Source organism: Lasiosphaeria miniovina (genome assembly GCF_030549165.1).
Source record: "Lasiosphaeria miniovina strain SMH2392-1A chromosome Unknown B0T26scaffold_3, whole genome shotgun sequence".
In the NCBI taxonomy this organism is placed as follows: Eukaryota; Fungi; Ascomycota; class Sordariomycetes; order Sordariales; family Lasiosphaeriaceae; genus Lasiosphaeria; species Lasiosphaeria miniovina.
In genome coordinates, this window is record NW_026848222.1 from 3,878,011 (window position 1) to 3,902,262 (window position 24,252).

The 24,252-nt window shown below is 53.1% G+C and overlaps 8 protein-coding genes across 8 annotated transcripts; 5 read left to right on the forward strand and 3 right to left on the reverse strand.

Moving 5' to 3' along the window:
• Positions 1 to 731: 731 nt before the first annotated feature.
• B0T26DRAFT_750117 (uncharacterized protein) lies at positions 732 to 3,190 on the reverse strand (the record flags this gene model as incomplete). The annotated part of the gene is made up of 5 exons (XM_060445185.1): positions 732 to 821; positions 890 to 1,703; positions 1,762 to 1,952; positions 2,017 to 2,460; positions 3,134 to 3,190. The coding sequence occupies 5 exons, from the start codon at positions 3,188 to 3,190 to the stop codon at positions 732 to 734; spliced, it is 1,596 nt and encodes a 531-aa protein (XP_060298677.1).
• Positions 3,191 to 3,638: 448 nt separating this feature from the next.
• On the forward strand, positions 3,639 to 7,888 carry B0T26DRAFT_870757 (uncharacterized protein; the record flags this gene model as incomplete). The annotated part of the gene is made up of 4 exons (XM_060447912.1): positions 3,639 to 5,577; positions 5,866 to 6,228; positions 7,461 to 7,726; positions 7,802 to 7,888. 3 exons carry the CDS (start codon positions 3,639 to 3,641, stop codon positions 7,616 to 7,618), a joined length of 2,460 nt encoding a protein of 819 aa, XP_060298678.1. The 3' UTR covers positions 7,619 to 7,726; positions 7,802 to 7,888.
• On the reverse strand, positions 7,663 to 8,699 carry B0T26DRAFT_703855 (uncharacterized protein; the record flags this gene model as incomplete). The annotated part of the gene is made up of 6 exons (XM_060441689.1): positions 8,686 to 8,699; positions 8,260 to 8,381; positions 8,123 to 8,205; positions 7,934 to 8,092; positions 7,731 to 7,864; positions 7,663 to 7,692 (listed from the first exon to the last, which is right to left on the reverse strand). The coding sequence occupies exons 1-6, from the start codon at positions 8,686 to 8,688 to the stop codon at positions 7,663 to 7,665; spliced, it is 531 nt and encodes a 176-aa protein (XP_060298679.1). The 5' UTR covers positions 8,689 to 8,699.
• A 292-nt stretch (positions 8,700 to 8,991) lies between these two features.
• On the forward strand, positions 8,992 to 9,970 carry B0T26DRAFT_231791 (uncharacterized protein). The gene is made up of 3 exons (XM_060433901.1): positions 8,992 to 9,356; positions 9,427 to 9,572; positions 9,659 to 9,970. The coding sequence occupies exons 1-3, from the start codon at positions 9,293 to 9,295 to the stop codon at positions 9,797 to 9,799; spliced, it is 351 nt and encodes a 116-aa protein (XP_060298680.1). The 5' UTR covers positions 8,992 to 9,292; the 3' UTR covers positions 9,800 to 9,970.
• A 2,052-nt stretch (positions 9,971 to 12,022) lies between these two features.
• Positions 12,023 to 13,616, forward strand: B0T26DRAFT_739881 (magnesium transporter NIPA-domain-containing protein; the record flags this gene model as incomplete). Its single annotated transcript, XM_060443777.1, has 6 exons — positions 12,023 to 12,044; positions 12,123 to 12,148; positions 12,275 to 12,365; positions 12,443 to 12,694; positions 12,751 to 13,042; positions 13,097 to 13,616. The coding sequence occupies 6 exons, from the start codon at positions 12,023 to 12,025 to the stop codon at positions 13,614 to 13,616; spliced, it is 1,203 nt and encodes a 400-aa protein (XP_060298681.1).
• Positions 13,617 to 15,265: 1,649 nt separating this feature from the next.
• Positions 15,266 to 16,699, reverse strand: B0T26DRAFT_703869 (ribosomal protein S3). Its single transcript, XM_060441690.1, has 2 exons — positions 16,560 to 16,699; positions 15,266 to 16,391 (listed from the first exon to the last, which is right to left on the reverse strand). Exons 1-2 carry the CDS (start codon positions 16,580 to 16,582, stop codon positions 15,629 to 15,631), a joined length of 786 nt encoding a protein of 261 aa, XP_060298682.1. The 5' UTR covers positions 16,583 to 16,699; the 3' UTR covers positions 15,266 to 15,628.
• Positions 16,700 to 17,353: 654 nt separating this feature from the next.
• On the forward strand, positions 17,354 to 20,089 carry B0T26DRAFT_739883 (protein-tyrosine phosphatase-like protein; the record flags this gene model as incomplete). The annotated part of the gene is made up of 3 exons (XM_060443778.1): positions 17,354 to 17,377; positions 17,439 to 19,787; positions 20,039 to 20,089. The coding sequence occupies 3 exons, from the start codon at positions 17,354 to 17,356 to the stop codon at positions 20,087 to 20,089; spliced, it is 2,424 nt and encodes an 807-aa protein (XP_060298683.1).
• A 1,603-nt stretch (positions 20,090 to 21,692) lies between these two features.
• Positions 21,693 to 24,009, forward strand: B0T26DRAFT_641114 (armadillo-type protein; the record flags this gene model as incomplete). The annotated part of the gene is made up of 7 exons (XM_060437297.1): positions 21,693 to 21,758; positions 21,837 to 21,942; positions 22,041 to 22,192; positions 22,270 to 22,761; positions 22,825 to 23,084; positions 23,152 to 23,590; positions 23,650 to 24,009. 7 exons carry the CDS (start codon positions 21,693 to 21,695, stop codon positions 24,007 to 24,009), a joined length of 1,875 nt encoding a protein of 624 aa, XP_060298684.1.
• Positions 24,010 to 24,252: the final 243 nt, after the last annotated feature.

Genomic DNA, 24,252 nt, shown 5'->3' on the forward strand with positions numbered 1-24,252 from the left:
CACGGCCAAGTCGGGCTTGTTGCGCGCGTGCGTGGTAGCCACAGTCTTTGCCTTAGGACCCATTCCTAATCACTTAAGGGATGGAAACTTGAGCTGAGCTGGGCTGGGCGATTCAGGTTGCCGTTTCTTCCTTTATTTCCTGCTGCAACTACTTAAAGTCCACGGTCCCGGGTTCTTGCCCCGAGTCATTCTTTCTGGCAACGAAAGCATCGTGCAGGCTATTATTAGACATGGCACAGTGCTACTGGACCCGGCTGAGGCAGAGCGCGACTGCGCTCGCACAGTACGGCGTTCCCTTATAAACACATCCACAAGTCCAGTCCTATTGCCTACATCGAGATTTAAGAAGGTATATAGCTTAAGCTTCGAACAGAGGCCCAAAGAGCCAATCGTTATTTCAGAGGGCTTCAAAAGACCCAAAATTCAAGTCGTCCGAAAGTCTTTGGATTCTTTTCGTGTAAATCGGGATGATACAGTGTGTATACACTGTACGCCCAGAGGATAGCAGCGAGACACTCTGCAGTCAAAGTAACAAGCCTGCTCGATTATAGATAGCACGGGCAGATCTAGATAGAAAACGCGGGAACGGCTCTCGGTGCAATGCCTACATTTATGGCCATATCGTCGTGCGTCTTGCCATCGTAACCGAAAATTCCCCGAGCTCAGCCGTCCCGGGGAGTTTTTTCTCATTCCTCTTTTTTGTTCTGCCCCTAATACGCCCGTCATACTTTCTACTCGATTACAAACGACTCTGCTACCGACTTGATCTCCTTGGAAAAGGTCACCTCCTCGTTCATCTCGGTCAATGTTATAGATTGGACCTGGCATGTAGGTTAGCCGCCTGTGCAAGACTAAAACAAAGCATGGGATGTTTGGCACAAAGACTTACATCCACATCCACAAATGGCGACGCCTTTGAAAAGCGAACGTGCATCGGGAAGAATTCATTCTCGTCGTCTGTCTGCGCCTCAAATTCGAAGGCACCGCTGGGGTTCTCGTCGCTCACTGTGCCAATCGACCACTCCAGGCTGTCCCCGGAGACTTCATACGCGGCATCAAAGCTCGAAACCGTGGGCTCTGCTGTTGAGAACGGGATAACAACGCCTACGTCGTTTAAGGCATCCCCGCCCATCAGCTCGTACTCGATCGTCAATGTGCAGTTGCCCTCGGCGCCCTTATTGACCCAGACGGTGAACGTGATGGGCAACGCGCTTGTGTCGTCCGCCTTGAGCGTGGCTCGCCAACGGAGAACGCCCACGGCATTGTTGACCGGGAATCCTTTTGATTGGTTTGCCATCTGGATGCCTTTGGTAGTGTTGAACACGTTCTTGTCGACGTTGGGGTGGGTTCGGAACTGGGCGCCATGCGACGGCGTCGCGTTGAGCTTGAGCTTGATCTTGGTGAGCGAAGGATCGGTGACACGCAGCGTCAGGTCTCCGCTGATGGAAAACGAGTTGAGCCCGCCTTCCCTCGACAGCTTGGCGGTAATGGCTTCGTTGATGGTTACATGGATCGCATCGCGGTCTAATGTGATCGACGCCCGCGGCGCGGCGGCAGGCTCGGCGGCAGTTACCGGAGCAGCAACAGGCACAAGAGGAGCTTCTTCCGCTTCGTGACCAAGGTCCCCCCGCACGCGCTCAAACATGTCTGTTGTCTTGGACTTCTTGCCCAGCTGCATACCCTTGCCCTTGGGCGCGACGAACCTAGTTGACTGTTAGATTGCTCCAACAAACAAATTCTCAAGGCAAGGCACCGACGTACTTGGACTTGTTCTTCTCGGCCTCGTAGCTGTCAAAGGTCTCGGTAACTTGTGGGCGAACTGGGGCCGTGTATGTTGGGTATACTGGCGTTCGAGGCATGCCGCCGCGGCCGCTTCTCGACGTCTCTTTGCGTTGCATTTCCAACTGCTTGGCCTTTCTCTTGCGCTCTTCGGTGGCCTCAAGCTCCTTGTTCTGCTGTGCGTCAGTGGGCCGTCCGCAGCCAGTACGAGTAGGAGCGCAGACGCAGATAACATACCCGAGCAATAATCTCTTGGATGCGCTCCTCGTGGCTCTCCATCTCCAGGAACGTCTTGATATGGCTGATGGAGAGGTTCTCCCGGTACCCGAGCGTGACTAGCTCGTCAAAGGCACTGAGGAGCTCGTAGGCATTTTTGAGAATCTCGCGCTCTTCCAAGCTCTTGCAAATGCTGCTCACGACCTGGGCAAACAGGTGGAGCGAGTCAATGTCCTGGAGGATGTTGGACTGCTTGTTGGTGATGAGCACCATGTAGAGCTCGTCCAGGGGCTGGTAGACGAATCGAACATTGTCCTGCTCGACGGTTGTGTGCTGTGTCCCCGAGTCTGCCGCCTTGGGGAAGGAGGCGAGGAGCGCCTCGATGCGCGTCCTCTTGATGTCGTGGAATGCCCGGGCCAGGACGGCCTTGCCACCCCGGGTGCAGATGGACGCAGCGAGGATAACCTAAGGGTTGGCGGGAAATCAGCGTGTCAATGTCAGGTCAGTCGTGCCAGTCAGTCGCTTATCTTATAGTGTGCGCATCTCCAGGCAAGGAATGGCCTGCCAGGGGGGATCTGTTACCATCTTGATAGCAGCAGTCAGTCGCTGGGCCTGCGCTCGGAGAAAGAGCCTGAAGTAGTTCGTGGGCAGAAGGTTTGAGCTGGGAGCGCAACCTAAGCTTCCAATTGTTCACTTCGGTTCGTTAAGGCGGGCGGGCTGTAATTGAAATGACCACAGGCGGTGCGGTGCTGCCCCGTGCTGTGCTGTGCTGTGGTTGATGTGGCATGTCGGTCCAGGGGGTACCTGCCAGCTGGCAATCCCAGGGTAGCACCTGGTTCCTGGTTTCCTACCCCACCCACATCAACAGCACGGCCCCATTAGGCGCTAGGCTCAAACGGGCCTTGACCTGCTGTCAACTCGGTCACTGCTCTTTTTAGTCCGCACCTCCTTCCGTTGGCAGCTCTCCTTCACGAAACAACAACCTACATACAACCTAACCTACCTTCCCGCCGCGAACAGTCATTTCAGACCTTTCCCGGCATTTCCCACATCGCTCACGAATCCTTCTTCAACACTCCCCGAATCCTCGCTATTTCCCCTGCATGCGACGCGACCTCTTTTACTCGGTCAACCAGACCTCGACCCCACGGCATTTGTCGATCTGATCTGACGACTTGACCTGCGAGGCGGGCATCTTTCGTGTCGACCACCTGCTCGGAATTCTTAAAAAAAAACCTGGTCTGACTCTATTGCGTAACGCGATACTAACGCGTTTCAACGCACCTCTATTTTCGGCACCTGGCCTCGAAGCTCGTCGACCATCCGCTTTGGCTGTAGTACGCCCGCCAGCGGTGCACCCCGCCAGCAGCAGCCCATCTGCCGAAAACATCTTCTCGCAACCTGGTCCCCTCTACATAACCTGGTTCCTTCCTTACCTTACTCTGAGCACAGCATTAAAATCCCTGCAATCCGCGTGAATTAACTTCATATTTCATTCACTTCAACTTGCATTCGCCTGCTTTAGATCCCAGAACATGTGCCAAACGAGACTTGGGAACTAGATTGGATTTGGAATATTTCGGTTTACCACTTATCCCTCAGAAATTTGTCACTTCTCTCATTTTTGGTCAGACTTGGGAGAGATGGAGCAACCTGAGGTTTTTGTGGAAGAGGGATTCCTCGCTCAAGACTATGACGCGACCCTTGACGCGACCATCGACGCAGCCGATGTCGAAGTCGATGAATTCGACTTCCAGCTAGACGGAGTTTTTGAAACAGAGAATGTTTCCACCGAGGCCAATATTGGGGATTCCGCGGATGTCCCCATCGATTTCGAGATCGGTTATGACGATGACGAAGTGCAAGCAGCCACCGAAGAGATCTCTACAGGATACCGTGACGAAATTAGTTACGATGATGAAGAGCCCACCGCGACCGAGCCCGATGTCGCTGTCGCCGGCGGTGGAGGTTCTTCTACTCTAGACCTGGGAGTTTCTATGAGTAAATCCGAAGAGCACACCGAGTCATTCCCGGAGGCGCTCGACAATAGCGCCCAATCATCTGAAGCAAACCCGGAGGCACCAGAGGCCCAAGATCAGAATGTTTCTGAGCACATCAGGGTCACATCCTTGCCTCGCACGTTTGAGAGTCAAGGGGAGGAGACCGTGGTTCCTCAAAACTCGAATGGTGACGATACTCGAAAGTCATCCTTATCTGGTGCCAGCATAAACCCAGTCTCTGGGGTTGATGAGCTTGACCAAGATGCCGCGGATGTGCTTGAGTTCTCTCATCCATTTCCCGTTGTGGAAGTATTGTACAATGAATGTCGCTACTCATTGTTTGGCTCTCCCAACGACGACCCTGATTCGTATTTTCTATCGGATTTGGAAGAGTCAGACGGCCCATTGTCCGGATTTCTCAACTCGATCCGTGATGTCCTTGGGGACGATATATCTCCTCTCGATGAGCTCTTGGTGCGGATCGATTCTTTGAACCTCGAATTTGGGGAAAATTCGCGTCCCAAGTTCTTGACACGGACCTTCCGTGAGATAGTCCATTGTCATATTGCACTCGTTGACATTGAAGCCATCGAGTCACAACCCCTGGTGCTTCGTTTATCCACACGGCTAGACTGTGAAGAGCGTTTTATCCGGCTTCTGGAGGATGCAGGTATCGAGGGGGCTGTCTTGCAGTCGATTTCTGGGTCTGAGGTCCCTCAAGGACTATCTCAAGGATTAGACGAAAGACAATCCGCCGAAATCGAGACTCAGGAGCAGGTCTATGACGAAGGATCTAATGAGTCGCATACAAACGAATACGGCCTTGAAGCAGACACCTCTGCTACCCACGATATTGGCGGTGCGGCGAAGGTTGCACTAGTGGCAAACGAAGGCGAATCCGGTGATAACCATCCCGAATCCACTGCCAACTCTGAGTCTCCAGCCGATGAATTTGGAGACGAATACGGCTTTGAAGCAGGCACTCTTGGGCTTCAGGGAGGGGAAGGCTTTGCAGAGCTCGAGGTGGATGTCGCTGGCCAATTCGACGACAACGTCGCGCCTGAGCAGGCTTCACACGACAGTGATTTGCTGCTTGATTTCACCAAACAGCCCTTTGAAGAACACGGTCTTAACCAGCTTGGAGACGAGGTTGGAGGCGTTACAGATCAGTTGACGGCGGCTTCCAACGAGGGTGGAAGCATTCTAGGGGAAAACTTGCATGGTAATACCCCCTCTTTCATTTCTTCGATGGAGTGTGCCCCCCTGGCGAGCAAGTATCCGGCGAAGAAGTCTTCAAACGTGTTCTTTGACGACGATGGTTTTTTTGTCGACTACTCGGACGATGAAGATCGTGCTTCTCATACCCACCAACCCGGCGAGAAACGCAAGGCAGTGGCTTCGGCGGGCCAGCCAGCCATAAAGAGACTCAAGTCTGAAGACACTTTCATGGACGGAATCGACTATTCCGAAGACGACTACGAGCCATTTTCTTCAGCTGCCAAAAAAGCGCGAACTGTTTCTCGGGTCGAGACTGCGAGTGGTGGAAAACCAGAGGCTGGCATCACAACAGGAGACGACGCTAGTGCGTCGGGTCAAAGTTTACCTCTCCTGTCGAAATCGAGCCCCCACATGACTCCTTGTTTGGAGCAACGAAAGAGTTCGATGCCAGAAGCAAAGCTGCAACCTCTGGTAGCGCAATCCGGAATTGCGCAAGCGTCGTTTCAGATTCAGTCACCTCCAGAGATAGTCTCTCTGGGATGCCGGCAAAATGCCTACAGGGCCCATTGCGACCTGTTTTACCGACGTCATCTGCGCCAAATCTCAGATTTCGACAGTTCCTTGTCGTCGAATACTGATGAAGACTTTTTAGACGTCGGAGACGCTTTTACTCGACACGACCACCCTCTCGAGAAATCCGACGGCGAATACGATGAGTATACAGGTGACTATAAGGCAACAGAGAACGCTCATACTAGCGCAACTTCCACAATTAATGGCGATGAGATCGACTACGACGAGAACGATCTCGCAACTGAGTCCTTCATGTTCGAGGAGGATACTCATGATGAATGGGACCAGGCTTATGGGACCGCGAACGACGAGATTGATTGGGAGAACGATGGAGACGGGGAGAGTGTCGAACCAAATGAACCGTCGCCCGCCTTGACTCCATCGAGTCTTCCAGTCAAGAGAAGTAGACTTGACGGTGCCGAGGGCCTCGCTGACGAGTCCGGTATGGAACGGTTACTTCTGCGATATCTCGAAGCATGCTAACCGAAAGGCAGCTCACAAGCGTCAACGGATCTAAGCGTTGGCTTAACCTGGCCCCCCTTCCCCCTTTCATCGCGTCCCCGTTGTTCCTGGTTTACTCCAGGGCGGTTGTAACTCAACCGCACACTACCTATTTGCTAACCGTGTTTCCATTCGTCCCCCTTCCCCCTTTCCCAAATCCAATCCATCGTCCCCGTCTTTCCCTTCTAACAATGAACGCCGGCAACAACTCCGGCAGCGGCATAAGGGCTCAGGAAAGGTAGGTCATAATTACAAACCGATGGGGCGACTGCAAAATCCCACAGGACCTGGAAACGTGTGTCGAATTAAAACCGGGGTCTTCCAGGCAACATCTTTCAAGTGTATCGAACACAAACTCCAACTAAGGGCCTGCCCTGGGCCGGTCTATCGACCGACTTTGGTCGTGCCTAGGAGATTCACAGCACGCCCCCAAGACAGGACGACGAGCATCTCACACCTATTAATATCTGGTAGTTTGGAAGTGGTGGCCTCGAAAATGTTCATGGAGTCTAACCTGGTTTTGATGATTTCTGGAGCGGTTCGGAAGAGATCACGGAGTCTTTGGGAGCTTATCGGATACTTTTTACCTGGTTTTCTTCTTATTTTCTTATTTGCTTTCGTCTTCTTTTCTGTCCATTATTTGGCCTCTAACCTGCTGGGAATAACGCAATTGCAGTCAGACCATTAGAGGTCCTTGATCTCGGTAGTCTACGACATTATTTTATGGTTCCCGAGCTTTCGAAGAGTATGGGATTCATGGGCGGATGGGCGAAATACGGAAGGCTTTGATACCCGTAGACGGGCGGCGTCCCGAGGACGAGTTTAGCAAGGAATGTTTGATTGTTATACTCTCGCTGAAATTTGGGTGCTGTTAAGTTGTCTCGCTCGTAAGGGCAAATTGGATTGTGGTCTCACGCCAATGTCTCACGGGAACGAGCGATTACGGGAATTAACAATACGAGACGAGGCGTGCTGTCCTTGGCAGCCTCCCTTGGCAGCTAGACATTTGTCGCCTTGGTCCCACTAGAACTGCTCCGCCACACAGTTTTCAGGCCTAGATGGCTGGTCGACAAACCCAAAACTCAGGTGCGCACAGAATTCAGCTAGCTGGCGCAGCATTTATTACTGCTTGCACTTTCGAACTGGTCAATTCCATTGGACTCGGCGACCCAGCGGGCTGGATCCACCAGCTCGTCCTCGAGGCCATTATCGAGACCAAGAAGCCTAACGACTATGTCGCTCTCGCCGAGGAAGCCGCACTCTCACACGCCAGCAGCATCGCCAAGATCCCTACTGATTTGCAGAAGGAACGCAAAGATATTCCACTGTAGCGCCCTCTGTCCGACTTTACCGGCCTCTACTAATTTCTGGCTAGCTAGTCTAATCTCGGCAGCTGAGCCCAGACCTTCTCTCATATAGCTGCAGGCTCTGAATGCTAAGTACAAAATCTCCCTCTTGCGGGCCTGGATCGCGAAGAAAAAGAAGTCGAAATCCTAGTACTAATGCCCCCCTAGTAACATTGTACGATACTGGATTTGTTGTCTCATTGCGGGTGATGGTGATTGACTGTCGTTTCACTGGGTTGAGAACACCATTCTGCTACAATATAGCAGCAGCCCGACTCCGCGTGATCGCTTATTGTGGACTCGAGATTTCTTCCTCCCATTTCTCTAGCAAAATGTGATGTTGCTGGTCGTCAAATTTCGCCAGAATCACAATCTTGACCTCGTGGTTTGATGCCTGAAACCACCACCGCATATCCTTGTAAAGCTCGGGTAATGTTTCGGAATATCTAGACTTAATAACTAGTGTTGGCTAATTACCTGCTCCTGCACGTTCCAGCCATGGACCGCCTGTCGAATCGCCTTCTCCGCTATCTCCTCCATGATGACCTTGTTCTGCTCGAAATGTAGCTGACCTAATATCTTTCTAACTTTCCTCTGTACCACTCTGGACAAGCTGGGTAAAATACCGTATATAAAGTCCCAGGTGAAGGGCCTCATATAGATCGGTTGGGATTGTGATGATCAAGATCCGGAAATTGGCATTGTAGCGGCGAAAACGGAACTTTCGGTATCGTTTCTTTTGCCCAGTCTCTCGCCCAGTCTCTCGCCCAGTGTCTCTCTTACGCTCGATGTTGGTGAATTGATTAGGAGAGACGTCTAAATAATTAGTATATTATGTAGAAATAAGAGGATAATAGTATACTTATGACGGTAAGGAAATCCCCAGTAGTGAAATTAATGACGTCGAAGAGATCTTGCGTATTGGTAAATTATACGGTCGGGGGATCGCTATCTTTCGTCGAATTAACTGAAGTAAGTATGGTAGATGCCGACGGAACTGCCGACGAAGCCGACGCCGACGGAGATGTCGTCGACCTCGATGTGACTGCCGCCATGGCAAAGCGTTGAAGTTTGAAGTTTGAAGTTAGGATACGTGGGGGAAGGGGTAAATGGCGGGGCCATACTAGCCAAAAATGACAGCCTATACAGCGACATAGATACTCAGGGTGGAAAGCATTGACAGCTACGATCGTCGGCTACCCTTCCAGGAAAAGGGTGAAACGGTGGGCGTATTTATTGGCAAAGCTCTCAACGCAACCGTACCCAGATCACGGCACGCACCAAACCTTATCTCAGTAAACTCAGATCTGTGTTGGCGAGGAAGGGGGTGGCATCCCCATTAGGAATAAATCAATAGACCCACTCTTTAAATACAATTCAACCAATAAAAACTTTATATTCGGACGCCGGGATCAGGGCCAATATAGTAAAGCGTTCTAGGCAGAAATGTGGGTCCTATGATCTTAAATACCTAATTAGGCTAGCGGGACAGATTTACATATAGATTGGGTAGATTTTTTTCCAGCCGCCCATCCTGCCCACGAAGTGGGCCATTCAATTCATACCTGCCCAGAATGGTGGCGAAGCCATCCCCCCCCCCCAAAGTCTTGGGCGGTAAACCACTTTTTTTGCTGGGTATTCATATCAACCACCAGTACCATGTCTACCATAACAATGATAGGCGCGAAAGCGCTAGAGAAGCCGTATGGAATGAGAAAAAATGGTATTTTTCTCCTCCCCCATGCGAATTGACGAATGCGCGCGAGGCTATAGCTAACCAAGGACCGCGGCAGGCATGCAATGGGCGCCCGCAAAGAAAGCATTCCGGCCAACAGGCGGCCTGACGCCATATGACCAGCGCGCAAAGCTACGAGTCGCCCAGACGGCAATGAAGGCCAAGGAGAAGGAGATGAAGGAGGAGAAGGAGGGAGAGCGACAGGTACGCGAAATAGAAGATAAGAGACGCGGGCTGATTTGTCCTGGGAGCGCCGTCGATTTGCTAACCCGACATGTCCTTCCCTGTAGAGACGGATAACGGCTATCAAAGCGAGCAAGGCGGTAAAGGAGGAGAAGGAGCGGTTCGAGAAGCTGGCCGAGAAGATGCATAAGAAGAGAGTCGAGAGGCTAAAGCGCAAGGAGAAGCGCAACAAAATGATCAACTCATAAACAGAGACTCAAAGAACCCAACATACACCGCCCGTCCCACTACTGCTTGCTTGCCTCTGCCTATGCTGGACGACCCTCCCTGCCGAGTTACGTGGACTTGTGGGCTTGGGTTGTCTGGTCTAACGAGGCTGAGGCGGTCGAGGACCAGAGACGCGCACCTCTTCGACTCGGCCTCGAGGTCGAGCCTACCTAGAAGGTTGCTCATATTGAACAAAGTTTTGTGGGTGGTTTGGAGAGATCAAGTCTGCATCACGCTGTGCACGGGTTTGTTGGCGTTTCCCGGCTAAATATCACTCCGTGTGGCGATGGTGTTGGGAGAGGGCGTGGATATGCATATTCACTTAGGGCTTAACACTTGGGACTCTGATATTGTCATTCCCGTCGTATAGCTGCGTATCATCCCAGTGTAATGAGACCATGACGCGAACGTTTGTCGCCAGTGAAACATGAAGTGATGCACAAGTGTGGACATTCCTCATGTTCCTTTCCACTTCGCCGTACAAATATTTATAGGCACCAGCAGGATTATTCTTCATTTATACACTACCTTATCGTACCTACCTAGTGATATTGGTGGTTCTGTTGGGCCTATCACATGAAGATTCGTGATTCGCATTGTATTGTTGATTAGCGCCAGCGCCCCACCCTAGCATTCAGCCTCCCGAGTCCCGCGAGCCTTAGAAGTGACCTGGCTGTATCTCCACTTACTTCATGTGCAATAACACGACCTCTGCGAGACGCTTCCGGGCTGGGACCGGACTAGGCACTACTAGTACAGCACTTACGAAAACGATGTAGCCAAAGGTGAGAATGCACAGTATCTTTATACAGTACCCAGAACAGTACACGTAGACATTCACAACAGCCGAGGCAATTCAAGGGGGAAAAACGCCAGCGCTTCGAGAAAGAAAAGGGCATGAGAAATCGACGTCTCACCTCCTAAAAGACCCCCTAATAAAAAATTTTGATAGAAAAGTTGTTCTTCCACCCCGGAATAGTGTGCATACATAGTATCCGGAGTTCTAGATGGCTGTGCCGGACATATTCCGGAATCTCGACACCTGTGGAAATCCCGTCTTTGAATTCCGTGCGTGACCTACACGGATGTTCCGTAAATCACGTTCTGGGTTTGAAACTTCGAGTTAGGGAATCGGGCGTCGTCAGCAAACGGAGTATTTCCACAGAGGAGTGGAGTGAACGAGTGAGCGCTGAGCCCACCTTTGCAAACCCACGTCAAAACAGAAAAGGAGACGTGGTCCCTTAATAAGCCGAGAAAGCTACAGAGCGCGCGCACACTACCGAAAGACTCCAACAGGCTCCGCGCATACTGCCAAAACGCAGCCCGTGATGTGATACTCGCGCACTGGCTAGGTTCAGATGAAAGTGAAGGCTCAGCCTGTTTCTCCTTGCGTATCGTATGTACATACACGTGTAGTAAGGGATACTATTGTGGGGATCGTTGTGGAGTCGCCCTGCCACCCGTCTTAAGGGAAGGAAAGTCTAGGCGGGCAGCGGGCAGCGGGCAGCGGGCAACGGGCAGCGGGCAGCGGGCAGCGGGCACGGTCGGTAAGGTATGTACCTCGGACAGGGGGTTCTCCAAGGTTGAATTTTTGAAACGCCGTCCAGTGTCCCCAGACTTTCTCGCACCACCAGCAGGGGGCTTCGAGTGAAACCAATTCCTACCAGTACGGTACCGTACCTGAAGGGCCAGAAGCTCACATTCCGTCGTGCGCCAAACAAACCTAAGGACCCGTCATCCTCAACAACCCTCCACGACCGGGCAGCCCATTTGCGCGCGAGTATTACGATCGCAACACACGACGACAACGACGCACGACGCACGACGCACGACACACGACGCACGGCTCATTTCAACCGAGCGCCCAAAGCTTTGCCTCCAGAGCCAGAGCCACGACCAGCAGCGCGAATGTGCCGCTGGCGGGCCTAAATCCTGACCCTCGCAAGGTGTCATTCTCTGCGATCGATCTCGCCAGACTCGAGCGGCACGACCGACTGTCACTGCCGACCCTCCACCCCACACGCCGTTCTAAGGCCGTCGATTTCGGTGTCCGGCAGCGCATCTGCTGCCACCGCACTCGTTTAGCTACAAGATGATGCTGGAAGAGAAGTAAGGGTCCTGCCCTTATAGTTCTGCACTCCCCCTGACCGGCGCGCATTTGCTGACGTGGGCGGCTGGACAGATATATCGGTCTGGCGCTGGCCATGACCTCGGGTATAGCAATCGGTATGCGCGCTCTCTTCTAGCTTTTTCGTGTTCTCTCTCCGCCCTACACCCCAGAATCTCGCCGCTGACTCGTCACAGGAACCAGTTTTGTGATTACAAAAAAGGTGTGTTTTCACCCGCCGAACACAGAGCGCCCTGTGTCCCCGCTGCGCTTCGGGAGCGGCCGCCGGCGCCCGCACGTCGTCAAAACGATCGGACCGCGCTGACACGGACTTCTCTCTCTTTTCTAGGGATTAATTCAAGCAGAGGAAAGACTTGGCTTTGAAGGCGATGGCTTCGTCTACCTCAAGAACCCGCTATGGTGGTCGGGTATTACTTGCTGTACGAACCCCCCACCCTCCAACTCCCTCGACAAGAATACCGATTGGGGGATTGAAGATGCTGACTGCAACAAACAGTGGTGATCGGAGAGGTTTTCAACTTTGGAGCATATGCCTTCGCGCCGGCCATCCTCGTCACTCCCCTCGGCGCTCTGGCAGTATTGGTTGGAGCCGTGCTGGGGTCTTACTTCCTCGATGAAGAGCTGGGGACGCTGGGAAGGCTAGGGAGCGCCATCTGCTTGATCGGAGCCGTCATCATTGTTCTGCATGCTCCCCCCGATGAGCCGATCGAGACCATTGATCAGATTCTCAACCTCGCCATCCAACCAGGTACGTCGGGTTTCAAGAGACCTGGGGTCCCGTATCGTTTGCTGACCCAGGTACAGGGTTCCTGCTCTATTCTCTCTTTGTCTGCGTGTTCGCGGCTATCATGATCTACAGGGTCGCGCCCCTTCATGGCAGGAAAAACCCACTCATCTACGTGAGTATTTGCTCTACCGTGGGCTCCGTTTCGGTCATGGCTGTCAAGGCATTCGGAATCGCCTTGAAATTGACATTTGCTGGCAACAACCAATTCACCCACCCCTCGACCTACGTCTTCATGATTGTCACCATTGTGTGCATTTTAACGCAAATGAACTACTTCAACAAGGCGCTCAGCCAATTCCCCACCAACATGTAGGTTCAAGCCAAAATTCTTCGGATTGTGTGGGTGCTAATTTCCTCCGACAGTGTGAATCCTCTGTACTATGTTACATTCACGACGGCAACTTTATGCGCTTCTTTCATCCTCTTTGGCGGCTTCAACACCTCTGATGTCGTCACTACGCTCTCTCTGCTCTGCGGTTTCTTGGTCACCTTTACTGGGGTCTACCTGTTGAATCTCAGCCGCTACGATCCACACGGCACCAAGTCACTTGCTCGGCGCAATGGCGGCGACTCGACGGGGACTGACATGATCTCGAGCCTCCAGACGCGCATGAGCATGGAAGCACGGCGGTCTCTGGGCCGCATGAGCATCGGGAGTAACCGCGGGGGCGACCGCGACGGTCTGATTAGGGCTTACGACGAGGAGGAGGCTGCCGGCTTCGGCCTCACAGATCTCGCCGAAGACACTGACGAGGACGATCCGCGGTCGCCAATGATGCCCACCCACCCACAGGCCAACGGCACTGCGAACGGGAATCACGTCGCCGCCAAGGCGTTCAACGAGCCGATAGAACTGCAAACAAGGAAACCCGGGGATAGGTGATACGAGGACGAGATCCTGGGCATATATTCTCTCCCCACGCGGGGGTTTTCGCGAACGGTTTTGATTTTTTTCCCACGCTCGGCTTTGGAGAGATGGGGAGGGGAGCATATGCATTTCAACCTCCTTTCTTATTTATATCTAGTATCCTTGCCCTTCATCAGCTCCCCGCCATGAACAGACGAGAGTTTGTATATTTACACCAACCACGACCCACCATCACCACCCACCACCACGAAGTTGCATGGCTCGGCGTCCCGGGGACCTTTGGGGAAACATTTCTGTCTCTTTTCCTCCCCCAGTGCTAGATCGGATTAATGACATGGGCAATGATGGGGAATGGGCCGGAAAGGGCGAAGAGCAGGAAGAAACAGGGCGGGCTTTACCACACACACCACACACACACACAAACGCTTATGGTTTAGGGCTGGCTGAGCTTAGGGGTATTTTTGGTTTTGGCTTTGTTTTTTTGTTATTTGGTTTTCATGTTTCCTATTTTATATTTTTTGGGACGGGAGCGAAATATGCGAATCTTTTTTTATTGTTCCAATCTGTTCTAGTACTACAACAGGGAGAGTCATGAAAAAATATAAATGGTCATGGGCGGGATGGGATATGGCGAGAGGGGTTGGGGGGGCCATTACCATGACAAATTTTGTTATATGTTGCTTTTTTTTTCTTTTTTGCTGCTTCTTATGCCGTCTTCTCATCTGGACGTGCTTTTTAAGGGGTGGGTATTTTTTTTTTTGGGGAGGGGGGGGGGGGGGGGTTGGATTGGATTGGTCGTCTAGATGCGTGCATGTTTTCCATTCCCCTACCTACCCTGGGTTTGTATGGTAGGTTAGGGGGAAGAGTGTATCTGTTGTCTGTGTATGGCGTGTGTGAACGCTTCCCTTTCCCCTTCGGAACCCCTATATTTTCTCTATATCCCTCTCTCTGCCTCGCCTGACTCACGCTGTCCATCTCTCTCCCTCTCCTTATTCCCGGGTAGGCACAGGCGAAAAGACTAGACCAAGGACTGGATGGGTTGGTTGCCTGTCGTTATTATGCTGTATGCTGTGTGTACGATATATATACCATAGCCTGCCTGTCTGCCTCTGTTCCTGCTTGGCTGGATATCCTCCTGGCTGGCGTTGCCTGGTTGGGAGCTGTGTGGTTTGTAGATCAAATCAGGCCTTTTCCTTCCTGCTTGTATGTACCTACAGATAGGTGTTGAGTGCTCGCCTACAAAACCAACTCCCTTTTTGTCTGGTACACTCTGGGTACCGCTGCAAGTTAGTAGCAAGAGGGAGAGACCCCGTCGTCTAGACCTTGTGAAGTGTTGGGACGGCTTCAATATCTCGAATTGACAGCCATAAAGGAGAAAATAATGCTCTCCATCAAGAACGAAGCTCCAGTTGGATCAGACCCGGGTTTCGTAGCAATATGGCTTTGGCTGTCCTTTAGCATTGATCCTGTATCAGTAGTATCAGTGTGGTAAGAAAAGCGAGAAGATTTTAGTCTCCAGAGGACGCAGCAAGAATAGAGCATCCAGAATCAGCTGTGCTGATATATCTGGTAATCCCTTCAAAAGAGACGTGGTAGGGAATGGAACCCACAGTAGGTAGCTCGCGCGAGTGTCACGATCCTCATAACACACGGCACGCAGAAAGTTGGTTCAGAAATCTCATTTCCCTGGCGGGTATCAGGGTCTCATCTTGACGTTGCTGCCCTGTTTTGTGTGGGTAGTTACAAAGCCACCGTTCCAAGCAACAAACCGTCCCTTTCGCTTTTCACGGTCTCAATGCAAATATAAATGATCAAACGTGACGCCATGTAACCCTTCCATCCACAACCGAGTTGCTGAGATTGTATGCGCATTGAAGAAATAATCTCCAATAGCAGCAGCCTGCGTGTTTCTTACCACGCATCTGCCACATCTACGGCACTTAGGGGAACTCCACCGCCAGACCCACGGCGCTTAGGGGAACTCCACCGCCCTCCACGTCCGACAAGTTATCCGACGTCAAGCTAACCTACTGCTCCTCAGTTACGGGCTCCTCCTCGGCTCCAGCCTGCTCCTCCTGGCGAGCAGCCTCAGCGGCAGCCTGGACCTGTGCGGCCTTAGCGCCATAATCCTGGCTGATGGGCTGCACAACAGGCGTCTCCTCCTTGGGGTCGATGATGGTGACGGCGTCGGGGAGAGACTTCTGGGGGCCGGCCTTGCCTTCGGGGTCGGAGCCGCGCATGATCTTGACCTTGATTCCGAGCACACCCTGGCGGAGCAGCACGTGCCGTGTCGCGCTGTCGATGAAGTCCTTGGCCGGCTGGCCGGAGTGAATCATGAAGCCATCGGTGAACTTCATGCTCTTGGCGCGGGCAGCGCGCAATTTTCCAGAGACCACAACCTCGCAACCCTTGGCACCGCTCTCCATGATGAAGCGCAGGACACCATAGCACGCACGACGGACGGCAAGGCCGTTCAAGAGCTTGTACCGGAGGGACTCGCACTGGGCGACGGCCGACAGACCGCGGTTCTGCACCTTGGCGGCATAGAGGGAGACCGAGTTCTCGGGGAATTTGAACCGCTTCTGGATCAAGCTGGTGAGTTCACGGATGCGGCGGCCCTGCTCTCCGAGAACCTCCTGAGTGTGTGTGGCGCGGATGATGATGTCGGTGACGGTGGGGGTGACGCGGACTTCGACACCCGAGTAGCCCTCCTCGGCCAGCTCACGCTGGAAGAACTCGTTCAGCTCGGCATAGAAGACGCCGTCAGCGACGAACTTTCTGCGCTTGGAACTATTGTGACAAAAATTCGGGTCAGTATTTGTATGATCAGACCTCTAAAAAGTTACTCCGTTATCGCCGTCGCCGTCGATCTAAGCCGAGACCGAAGCCGAAGCCGCCCACAGACAGAGCAAAGACGGAGCTAGGGCTGCTACGATAATGAAGTTTTTTCTGACTTACATTTGGGTGCCGGGAACAGCCATGGTTGCGGTTTGGCTTCTGAGGGTCCAGAAGGCTTCAATTGCTCTGAAAATTGAGGGGATGCCTTCGTGTGCTGTTCACCCAACTTTTCGAGAGACCGGGGGGAAATTCGACCTGCGCAACGCTTTTTGCGAATTCTTGGTGGGCTGTCTTTCCTGTTCCGAGCAGCTGTGGAGTAGGGTTAGTGCCGGCCAATCAGAACGCACCAAAAGTTGGACAGTGTGTGGCCTGGATTAGTGGGGCTGGCTTATCGGCATCCCAAAAAAGAAGTGGCCCTCAAGAGGTTTGCGGCTGCCTCGCCTGCGAGTCAGGCTTGGAGGTGCTGAAATGTGGGGCGCTGTCGACGTCAATTCAAATGCACGTACACCATGTTGGGGATGGCGCGGCGCATATTCGAGGCTGACATTCTTCGTCGGGCAGGCTTGGTCGTGTGATTTTCATTTTGGCCTGCCAAAGCGCTGAATACTTTTGGAGCTCAAGGTTTACCGCCTGCTTTTCTCATGCTTCACCCGTCCGAAAGCCTCGATGCGGTCCCTTTCAGTTCATGAATAAACCCCCCGCTGCAGTCTGCTCAGCCCCTCACCTGCCGCCGCCGCGGGCTCCCAGCATCTCCCACTCCGTGTCGCTCTCTTGTCGTCGTTGCGTCCGGATTGCCCGAGCGCCACTAATACATCTGCAACCCGACAGACTAAGGCCAAGTAGTTTAGAACATACATTATCTACTGCCTATTTCCCATCGCCCAGCCCAGCTTGGTCTCCCGACGTACTCCAACATGGCGGCGCCACATAACAAACATGTACGTGGCCCTTGCTCGAGGCGGAAACCAAGGCGCATCGGTTGCTGAACCAGGCGTTTAGATCTACAGCGGTATACATGCTCTGCGAGGCGGGAAACCGGAACTCGGCGACCTGGCCCTTAATGACTTCCACCTCGTCTTCCGGTTCCCGCCCGAGTCGGCCATTGCCGCCGATCCCGAACTGAAGAAGCGGGTGAAGCAGGCCTGGTTTGCCTTCCATGTCATCGCCCAGTGCACCCTCAAGGCGACGCCCCCATCGAGCGGTATCCCCTCGTCAATACGCATACGCTTCCGTGATTTCACCTACGTCAGCTTCAACTTTGCCGACGACAAGCAAGCTCGCGACGCCTATGATTTCATACGATCTAGGACCTGCAGACTGGGGAGTGTAGACAAGCTCCTAGCCTTTAGCTACTCTCCCCCACACGCCTCCCCCGAGTACAAGATCAGTGGCTGGGATGTGTACGACGCTAGGGCCGAGTTTCGGCGGCAGGGGATAAGTGAGAAGGCGGCAGATCTGGGCTGGAGAATCACATCAATAAACGCAGACTATTCGTTTTCCCCGACATACCCGGCTGTCCTTGCCGTGCCATCCAAGATCTCGGACAACACTCTTAAGTACGCTGCCAACTTCCGGTCCCGTGCCCGCGTACCCACGCTATCCTACCTCCACCCCGTCAACAACTGCACCATAACTCGCAGCTCGCAGCCTTTTGTAGGTCTGAGAATGAAGCGGAGCATCCAGGATGAGCGTCTCGTCGGCGCCTGCTTCTCTGCGGCATCAGATTTGACCGATACTCCGCCGTCCGCGATCGCGGATCAGAGCCCGTCCTCAAGCCACGTGGACCTGAGTGCCGAGAGCGCGGATGCTGACATGTCGCTATCTGAGACTGAGCGGAGGGAGGACGAGCTCATCACCGGCAACGCCTTTTACGACGAGAAGACGGGGAAGAGGCTAATATATGGTGCCCAGCAAAACAACTTGATCGTGGACGCTCGTCCTGCCATCAATTCGTATGCCATGCAGGCCATCGGTATGGGTTCGGAAAACATGGACTACTACAGGTTTGCTAGGAAGGTGTTCCTCAACATAGACAATATTCACGTCATGAGAGAGTCTTTAGAGAAGGTTGTCACCGCCATCAAAGACGCTGATGTGTCGCCCTTTCCGCCCAACAAGGAACTTCTGGCCAAGAGCAAGTGGCTAAAACACATAACTGGAATTCTCGACGGGTCAGCTATCATCGCTCGTCAGGTCAGCATCCAGCACTCCCACGTCCTCATACACTGCTCGGATGGCTGGGACCGGACAAGTCAGCTCAGCGCGCTCGCTCAGCTGATGCTGGATCCGTATTACCGCACTTTGGAAGGCTTTATCGTTCTGGTGGAGAAGGACTGGCTCTCCTTTGGACACATGTTTCAACTCAGATCTGGCCATTTGAGCCACGAGAGCTGGTTCACAGCTGATAACGACGCCCTCGCTGGGTCGACGGTCAAGCCCGGTGACAACGACGGGCGAGGGGACGCCATCGAAAACGCGCTAGCCAGTGCGAAACGGTTCTGGATCAAGAATGTCAGCAATGACAAGGACAACTCGTCAGAGGCCGATGATGCTTCCGCTGTTGACGAGGCCAAGCAAGAGACTGTTCCCGTCGCAGAAGGGCAGGCAACGAGGCTGAAGGATGTCTCACCCGTCTTCCACCAGTTCCTTGACGCGACATACCAGCTTCTCCGGCAACACCCGACGAGGTTCGAATTCAACGAGCGATTTCTACGCCGCCTTCTTTACCACGTCTATTCGTGCCAATACGGTACCTTCCTGTATAACAACGAGCGCCAGCGCCGAGAGGCCAAGTTGCAGGAGCGTACACGCAGTGTCTGGGCGTATTTCTTGAGCCGGTGTCCAGAATTCACGAACGGACAATATGACGCTACAATAGACGACCATACCAAGGGACGCGAACGGCTCATATTCCCGCGCCTCGGCGAGGTGCGGTGGTGGCATCAAGTTTTTAACCGAACTGATGATGAAATGAACGGCGACCTCAATGCATCTGCAGCAACCGCGGAGCGTGTTGCGGCTTATGCGTCACAGACTTCGTCGACTCTTTCCGAGTCACCACATTTCGGTGGAGATGACATGAGTAGTCCGCCAGAACGGGATTGGACGAGCCCGACTAGGAGTCCCCAGCCGCCAACACTGAAGGCCAGTCAATCAGTGCTCGCCGGCGTGGAGCTGGCCCACGAGGCTCTTACACCCGAGACGAGGAGTCCTCCGTCGTTAAACCGCAGCGCAAGTGCTGGGGAGGTGCCCGGAGCTCTTGCTGTCTTGCAAGACAAGATATCCGGACTCGGAATAACTAAAGGGGTGTTTGGTGGGGCATCCAGCGCGAGCAATGGGAGGAATCGAGTTGGCGGTCATTCTTCCAGTTCCAGCAGCCGCCAAGAAGACTGGAGCACTGATGCAGACCCAGACGAAGGCATTGGAGGACAGGAAATGAGAAGCATGGAATAGGTAGTTGGTCCGCCATGACCTAACGCGGGTGATTACTTAGAATGTTGTCACAACCACCGCTTCCCAGTTTCTTAGGAAGCCATTGCTTCTAGATAGCCAACGTTATCAACCCAAACCATGTATATCAGCCATGCCAATAAAACTAGCATCGGCGATTGGACCCGCGGGGTAAAAGACGGCTTTTACATTCTAGCTAATGGCTAGCCTTACGATTTCCATTTGCATCCAGACTGACTTAACACTGGCATCTAAGACATACATCGGCAACGTCAAGGAGACGGGGGTTTGGACACTCTCTAGGGCCCATACCATTTAATCTCTCTCCTTCTCGACCATAGCCTGTATCATTTTGTTCATATTGGCGTGATCCATACCACGCCGTTTAATCTCGTTGTCGAGACGAACGGATGTAGTTTGTGGCGCGATGAGGGTAATATCAAGGAGAACCGAGACTCCTACGGCCTGATTCTCGCTGGAAAGGAAAGTCGAAGATATTGGAAGATAAACTTGGAGCGAAAAGAGTTTTAAAGTATAACTAGGTGAAATATTTCTGTTGTTCCAATCCGAACTCAGCCAACCATTTCTGCTGCACAGATGTGAACTCGGCTATCTTCACTTCAAGTTCAGAGGTCAAGCTCTTGAACGCGAGCTCTATCTCCACTTCGAGTCGAGAAGCTAAGCTCTCTTGCTGGAGCGTGAGCTCCTTGAATCCCTCTCTCATCTCGGTTCGGAATTCATGGAGCTCGGGGTGATATTTCTATCTATAGACTTCAAGAGTTGCAGTCCGATGGGAAACATCTGCGACCTTAGCTCCAAGATTTAGAATTGGCTGATTCTCGACGTCTTCAGTGTTATGACTACCTATGATTTGGATAGTAGGAGAAGAAACCTACAGCGATTAAGGATCAAATTAATTAAGAATTATCAAAAAAAATATTTCCTACTTACATCTCGTACGCTAACACTCGGTATTGCGGGAATGCGAGTAGCGATTTGTAGAATTATGAGCAGAGTTGAGGGCAGAATTGGTGCAGAATTGCGTCCATAATGCCCTAGGTTTTGTACGACGCTTTAAGTTTCCCGAAGTGAGCTAAACATCAAATTAAAAAGAATGTGTTGACAAGAAAAATAGGACGGCGCTTCCAGATCAGGTTGCTATTGGGGAAATGGAGAGGGGGGGTTTATTTGTGGTGGCCCCTGCACACCCTGTCATTATTTCCTACTGTGTCTTACTAGATGCTGTGGGCTGTCGTGCCTACCTTGTTGCCCCTCCGCGACCAGGCCTGGGCCAGTGCGCAGGCAATTTGTTAGGCTGCGCTGAGCTTGGCCTTGAGCCTTCAGTAACCACCTGCCTACATCACTCATCGATTCATACGACCGCCGTGCACCACCACTCCAAGCCTTCGGCAATCCCAAGATACCAGGGGGCGCATCGAACCCAACTGTAGTCTCTCTCCGTGTGCCGTGGTCGCCGTCGCGCCTGCTACTACCCTGCGTTGACCATATTGTGCCGGCCTCATCTGTGCCCGAAACGCGGAGAAGTAAAGCAAGCACCCAGCGCCAGCACAAGCTCACCTGCACCGCACCGCACCAGCCAAGTTCAGTCAAAGTACCAAGCAGTGCGTCCGCCCCGTCGGTCGGCTACCTTACTTTAATTGCATCACTCCCTCTCGCACACGCGATCAGACGCCTTTCCCAATAAACGCCCGACCAAAAATCGGTTTTATCTGCAGCAGCGGCAGCACCCACCCTCTGCACACAACTCGCGATCCCTGAGCCCGCCGTCATCGCCGCTTCAACATGGCCGACGCGACCGCCCCGAACGACGAGCTCTACCCCATCGCTGTCCTGATCGATGAATTGAAGGTATGGTGCCGCGACGGGGGCCTCGATTTCTCGGCTCTGCATGCACGGCGAACAAACCATGTACTGACATGTGGCTAGCACGATGATGTATTGCTTCGTCTCAATGCCATCCACCGTCTCTCGACCATTGCCCTCGCGCTGGGCGCCGAGCGCACTCGCGACGAGCTGATTCCATTCCTTGACGGTCAGTCCAGCCTGGTCCCGCCCTGCCCAAAAAGTAGCGGCTTTCACTTTTGCCCGCCTGTCTGGTCGCTAACCTGAGCACTTTCCACCCACATACAGAGTCAGTCGAGGACGAAGACGAAGTTCTCGTCGCGCTGAGCGAAGAGCTCGGCACCTTCATCGACTATGTTGGCGGACCGCAGTGGGGCCATGTCCTCCTGTCGCCCCTCGAAAACCTCGCGGCTATAGAAGAGCCCGTCGTGCGAGACAAGGTATGCATGCATACTGGTTTGTGCGGCTTATATCGGGGCCACCGTTACTGACTGTGTGTGTGCGTGTGTGTGTCTAGGCCGTCGAGTCGCTAAACAAGATCTGCGTCGACTTGTCTTCGCAGCAAGTCGAAGAGTACTTCATCCCCCTTACGATTCGACTCTCCAAGGCCGACTGGTTCACCTCCAAGGTGTCGGGCTGCGGCCTTTTCACGGCACCCTATTCCAAGGTCTCGCCCCCCATCCAAGAACAGCTCCGCCAGCAGTTTGGCCAGCTCGTGCACGACGATACTCCCATGGTGCGACGACAGGCTGCCACCAACATGGCAAATTTTGTCAAGGAGATGCCCGCCGCAATTGTTGTCGAAGAAATGATACCCATGTTCCAGCATCTGGCCCAAGACGACCAAGACAGTGTCCGGCTGCTCACTGTTGAGATTCTGATTTCCATCGCCGAAGTCGTGCCCAAAGAGCAGCAAGCGAGTCACGGCGTTCTCCTGACTTCGCTGCGCAGCTTGATAGAAGACAAGAGCTGGAGAGTTCGGTATATGATTGCCGACAGGTTTGAGAAGGTCTCTAAGCCCGCCCAACCTTTGCACTCCCGCCTATCTGCTTGCTAACAGAAATTTGCCTAGATTGCGAAAGCGGTTGATGAGGAGGTTGTGTCGCGGGATCTGGTGCCCGCGTTCGTAAAACTGCTCAAGGACAACGAGGCGGAAGTGCGGACGGCTATCGCGGGCCAGATTCCTGGGTTCTGTGCTTTGGTTGATCGGACGACGCTCCTTAATGAGATTATGGGCAGCATTGAGGACCTGGTCTCGGACACGTCCCAGCACGTCAGAGCCGCCCTAGGAACGCAAATCAGCGGCCTAGCTCCGATTCTGGGCAAGCAAGAGTGCGTATTCCCTTTTGTACAGCTAGCCGCTGGTGGTTCCCGAGCCGGTTGCTAACAATCTTGAAAGGACAATCGACCACCTCCTGCCCATGTTTCTGCAGATGCTTAAAGACGAGTTCCCCGAGGTCCGCCTTCATATCATCTCCAAATTGGAGCTGGTAAATCAGGTTATCGGCATCGACCTTCTCTCTCAGTCCCTTCTCCCGGCCATTGTGCAGCTCGCGGAGGATAAGCAGTGGCGGGTACGGCTCGCTATTATCGAGTACATGCCCTTGCTGGCTAGCCAGTTGGGTGTCAATTTCTTCGATGAGAAACTCAGCCAGCTGTGTATGGGATGGCTTGGCGACACTGTCTTTTCGATCCGCGAAGCGGCAACTCGCAACCTCAAGAAGCTCACCGAGGTCTTTGGCGTCGAGTGGGCCAGCGAGGCTATTATTCCAAAGGTCATGGCCATGGGAGGTCACCCAAATTATCTCTACAGGATGACAACCTGCTTTGCTATCTCAGTAGGTGCTCCTCTGATTCCCTTAATGTTCCTGGACCGATGCTAACCCCCGAATCCCAGACGTTGGCTAGCGTCGTTACCATGGATGTCATCGCCAAGTCTATTCTACCTATGTTGGAGAAGCTGACCAGCGATGAAATCCCCAACATTCGCTTCAACGTTGCGAAAACATATGCTGTCTTGATCGGAGTGCTGCGCCGCCTTCCCGAGCAAGGCACCATCTACGCTCTTGAGCAGGCCAAGACCCCTTTCACCCCGTCACCGAGAGGCCAACAGTTGATTGACGAGCGCATCATGTTCAGCCTAGACAAGCTTCAAAAGGATGATGACGTGGATGTGCGGTACTTTGCGACCACGGCGGCCGCGGCGGCTGCCAGCCCTGCTATAGGCGGTGGAGAGCCTATGAACACGTCACCATAGAAGAAGAGAGACCTTTAATGAAGCAATTCTCATTCCTGTCTCCGCCTTGCATCGAATCATCAATCCAATAGCTTTTCTCTCATCCCATCTCCCAGCCACCGTTTCCCAGTTCACCGCCGCCGTGGTATTCGTTGCTGCGCGGCTAGAAATTGCTTCTTCTATTCAGAGATCACCAAGGACGAGATTCCCGACCCGTGGGTGTTAGGGGTAGTGTAGAGAGGGAGGGGGTTGGAGCACATGCTT

What these genes read in the sequence shown, in the direction of transcription:
- B0T26DRAFT_231791 (XM_060433901.1), top strand. Translation starts at nt 9,293, where the DNA reads ATGTCTACCATAACAATGATAGGCGCGAAAGCGCTAGAGAAGCCGTAT. An exon ending in GTATGGAATGAGAAAAAATG is followed by an intron (nt 9,357 to 9,426) that starts GTATTTTTCTCC and finishes GGACCGCGGCAG; the next exon opens with GCATGCAATGGGCGCCCGCA. An exon ending in AGAAGGAGGGAGAGCGACAG is followed by an intron (nt 9,573 to 9,658) that starts GTACGCGAAATA and finishes CCTTCCCTGTAG; the next exon opens with AGACGGATAACGGCTATCAA.
- B0T26DRAFT_703869 (XM_060441690.1), bottom strand. Translation starts at nt 16,582, where the DNA reads ATGGCTGTTCCCGGCACCCAAAT. An exon ending in GCTGTTCCCGGCACCCAAAT is followed by an intron (nt 16,392 to 16,559) that starts GTAAGTCAGAAA and finishes TTGTCACAATAG; the next exon opens with TTCCAAGCGCAGAAAGTTCG.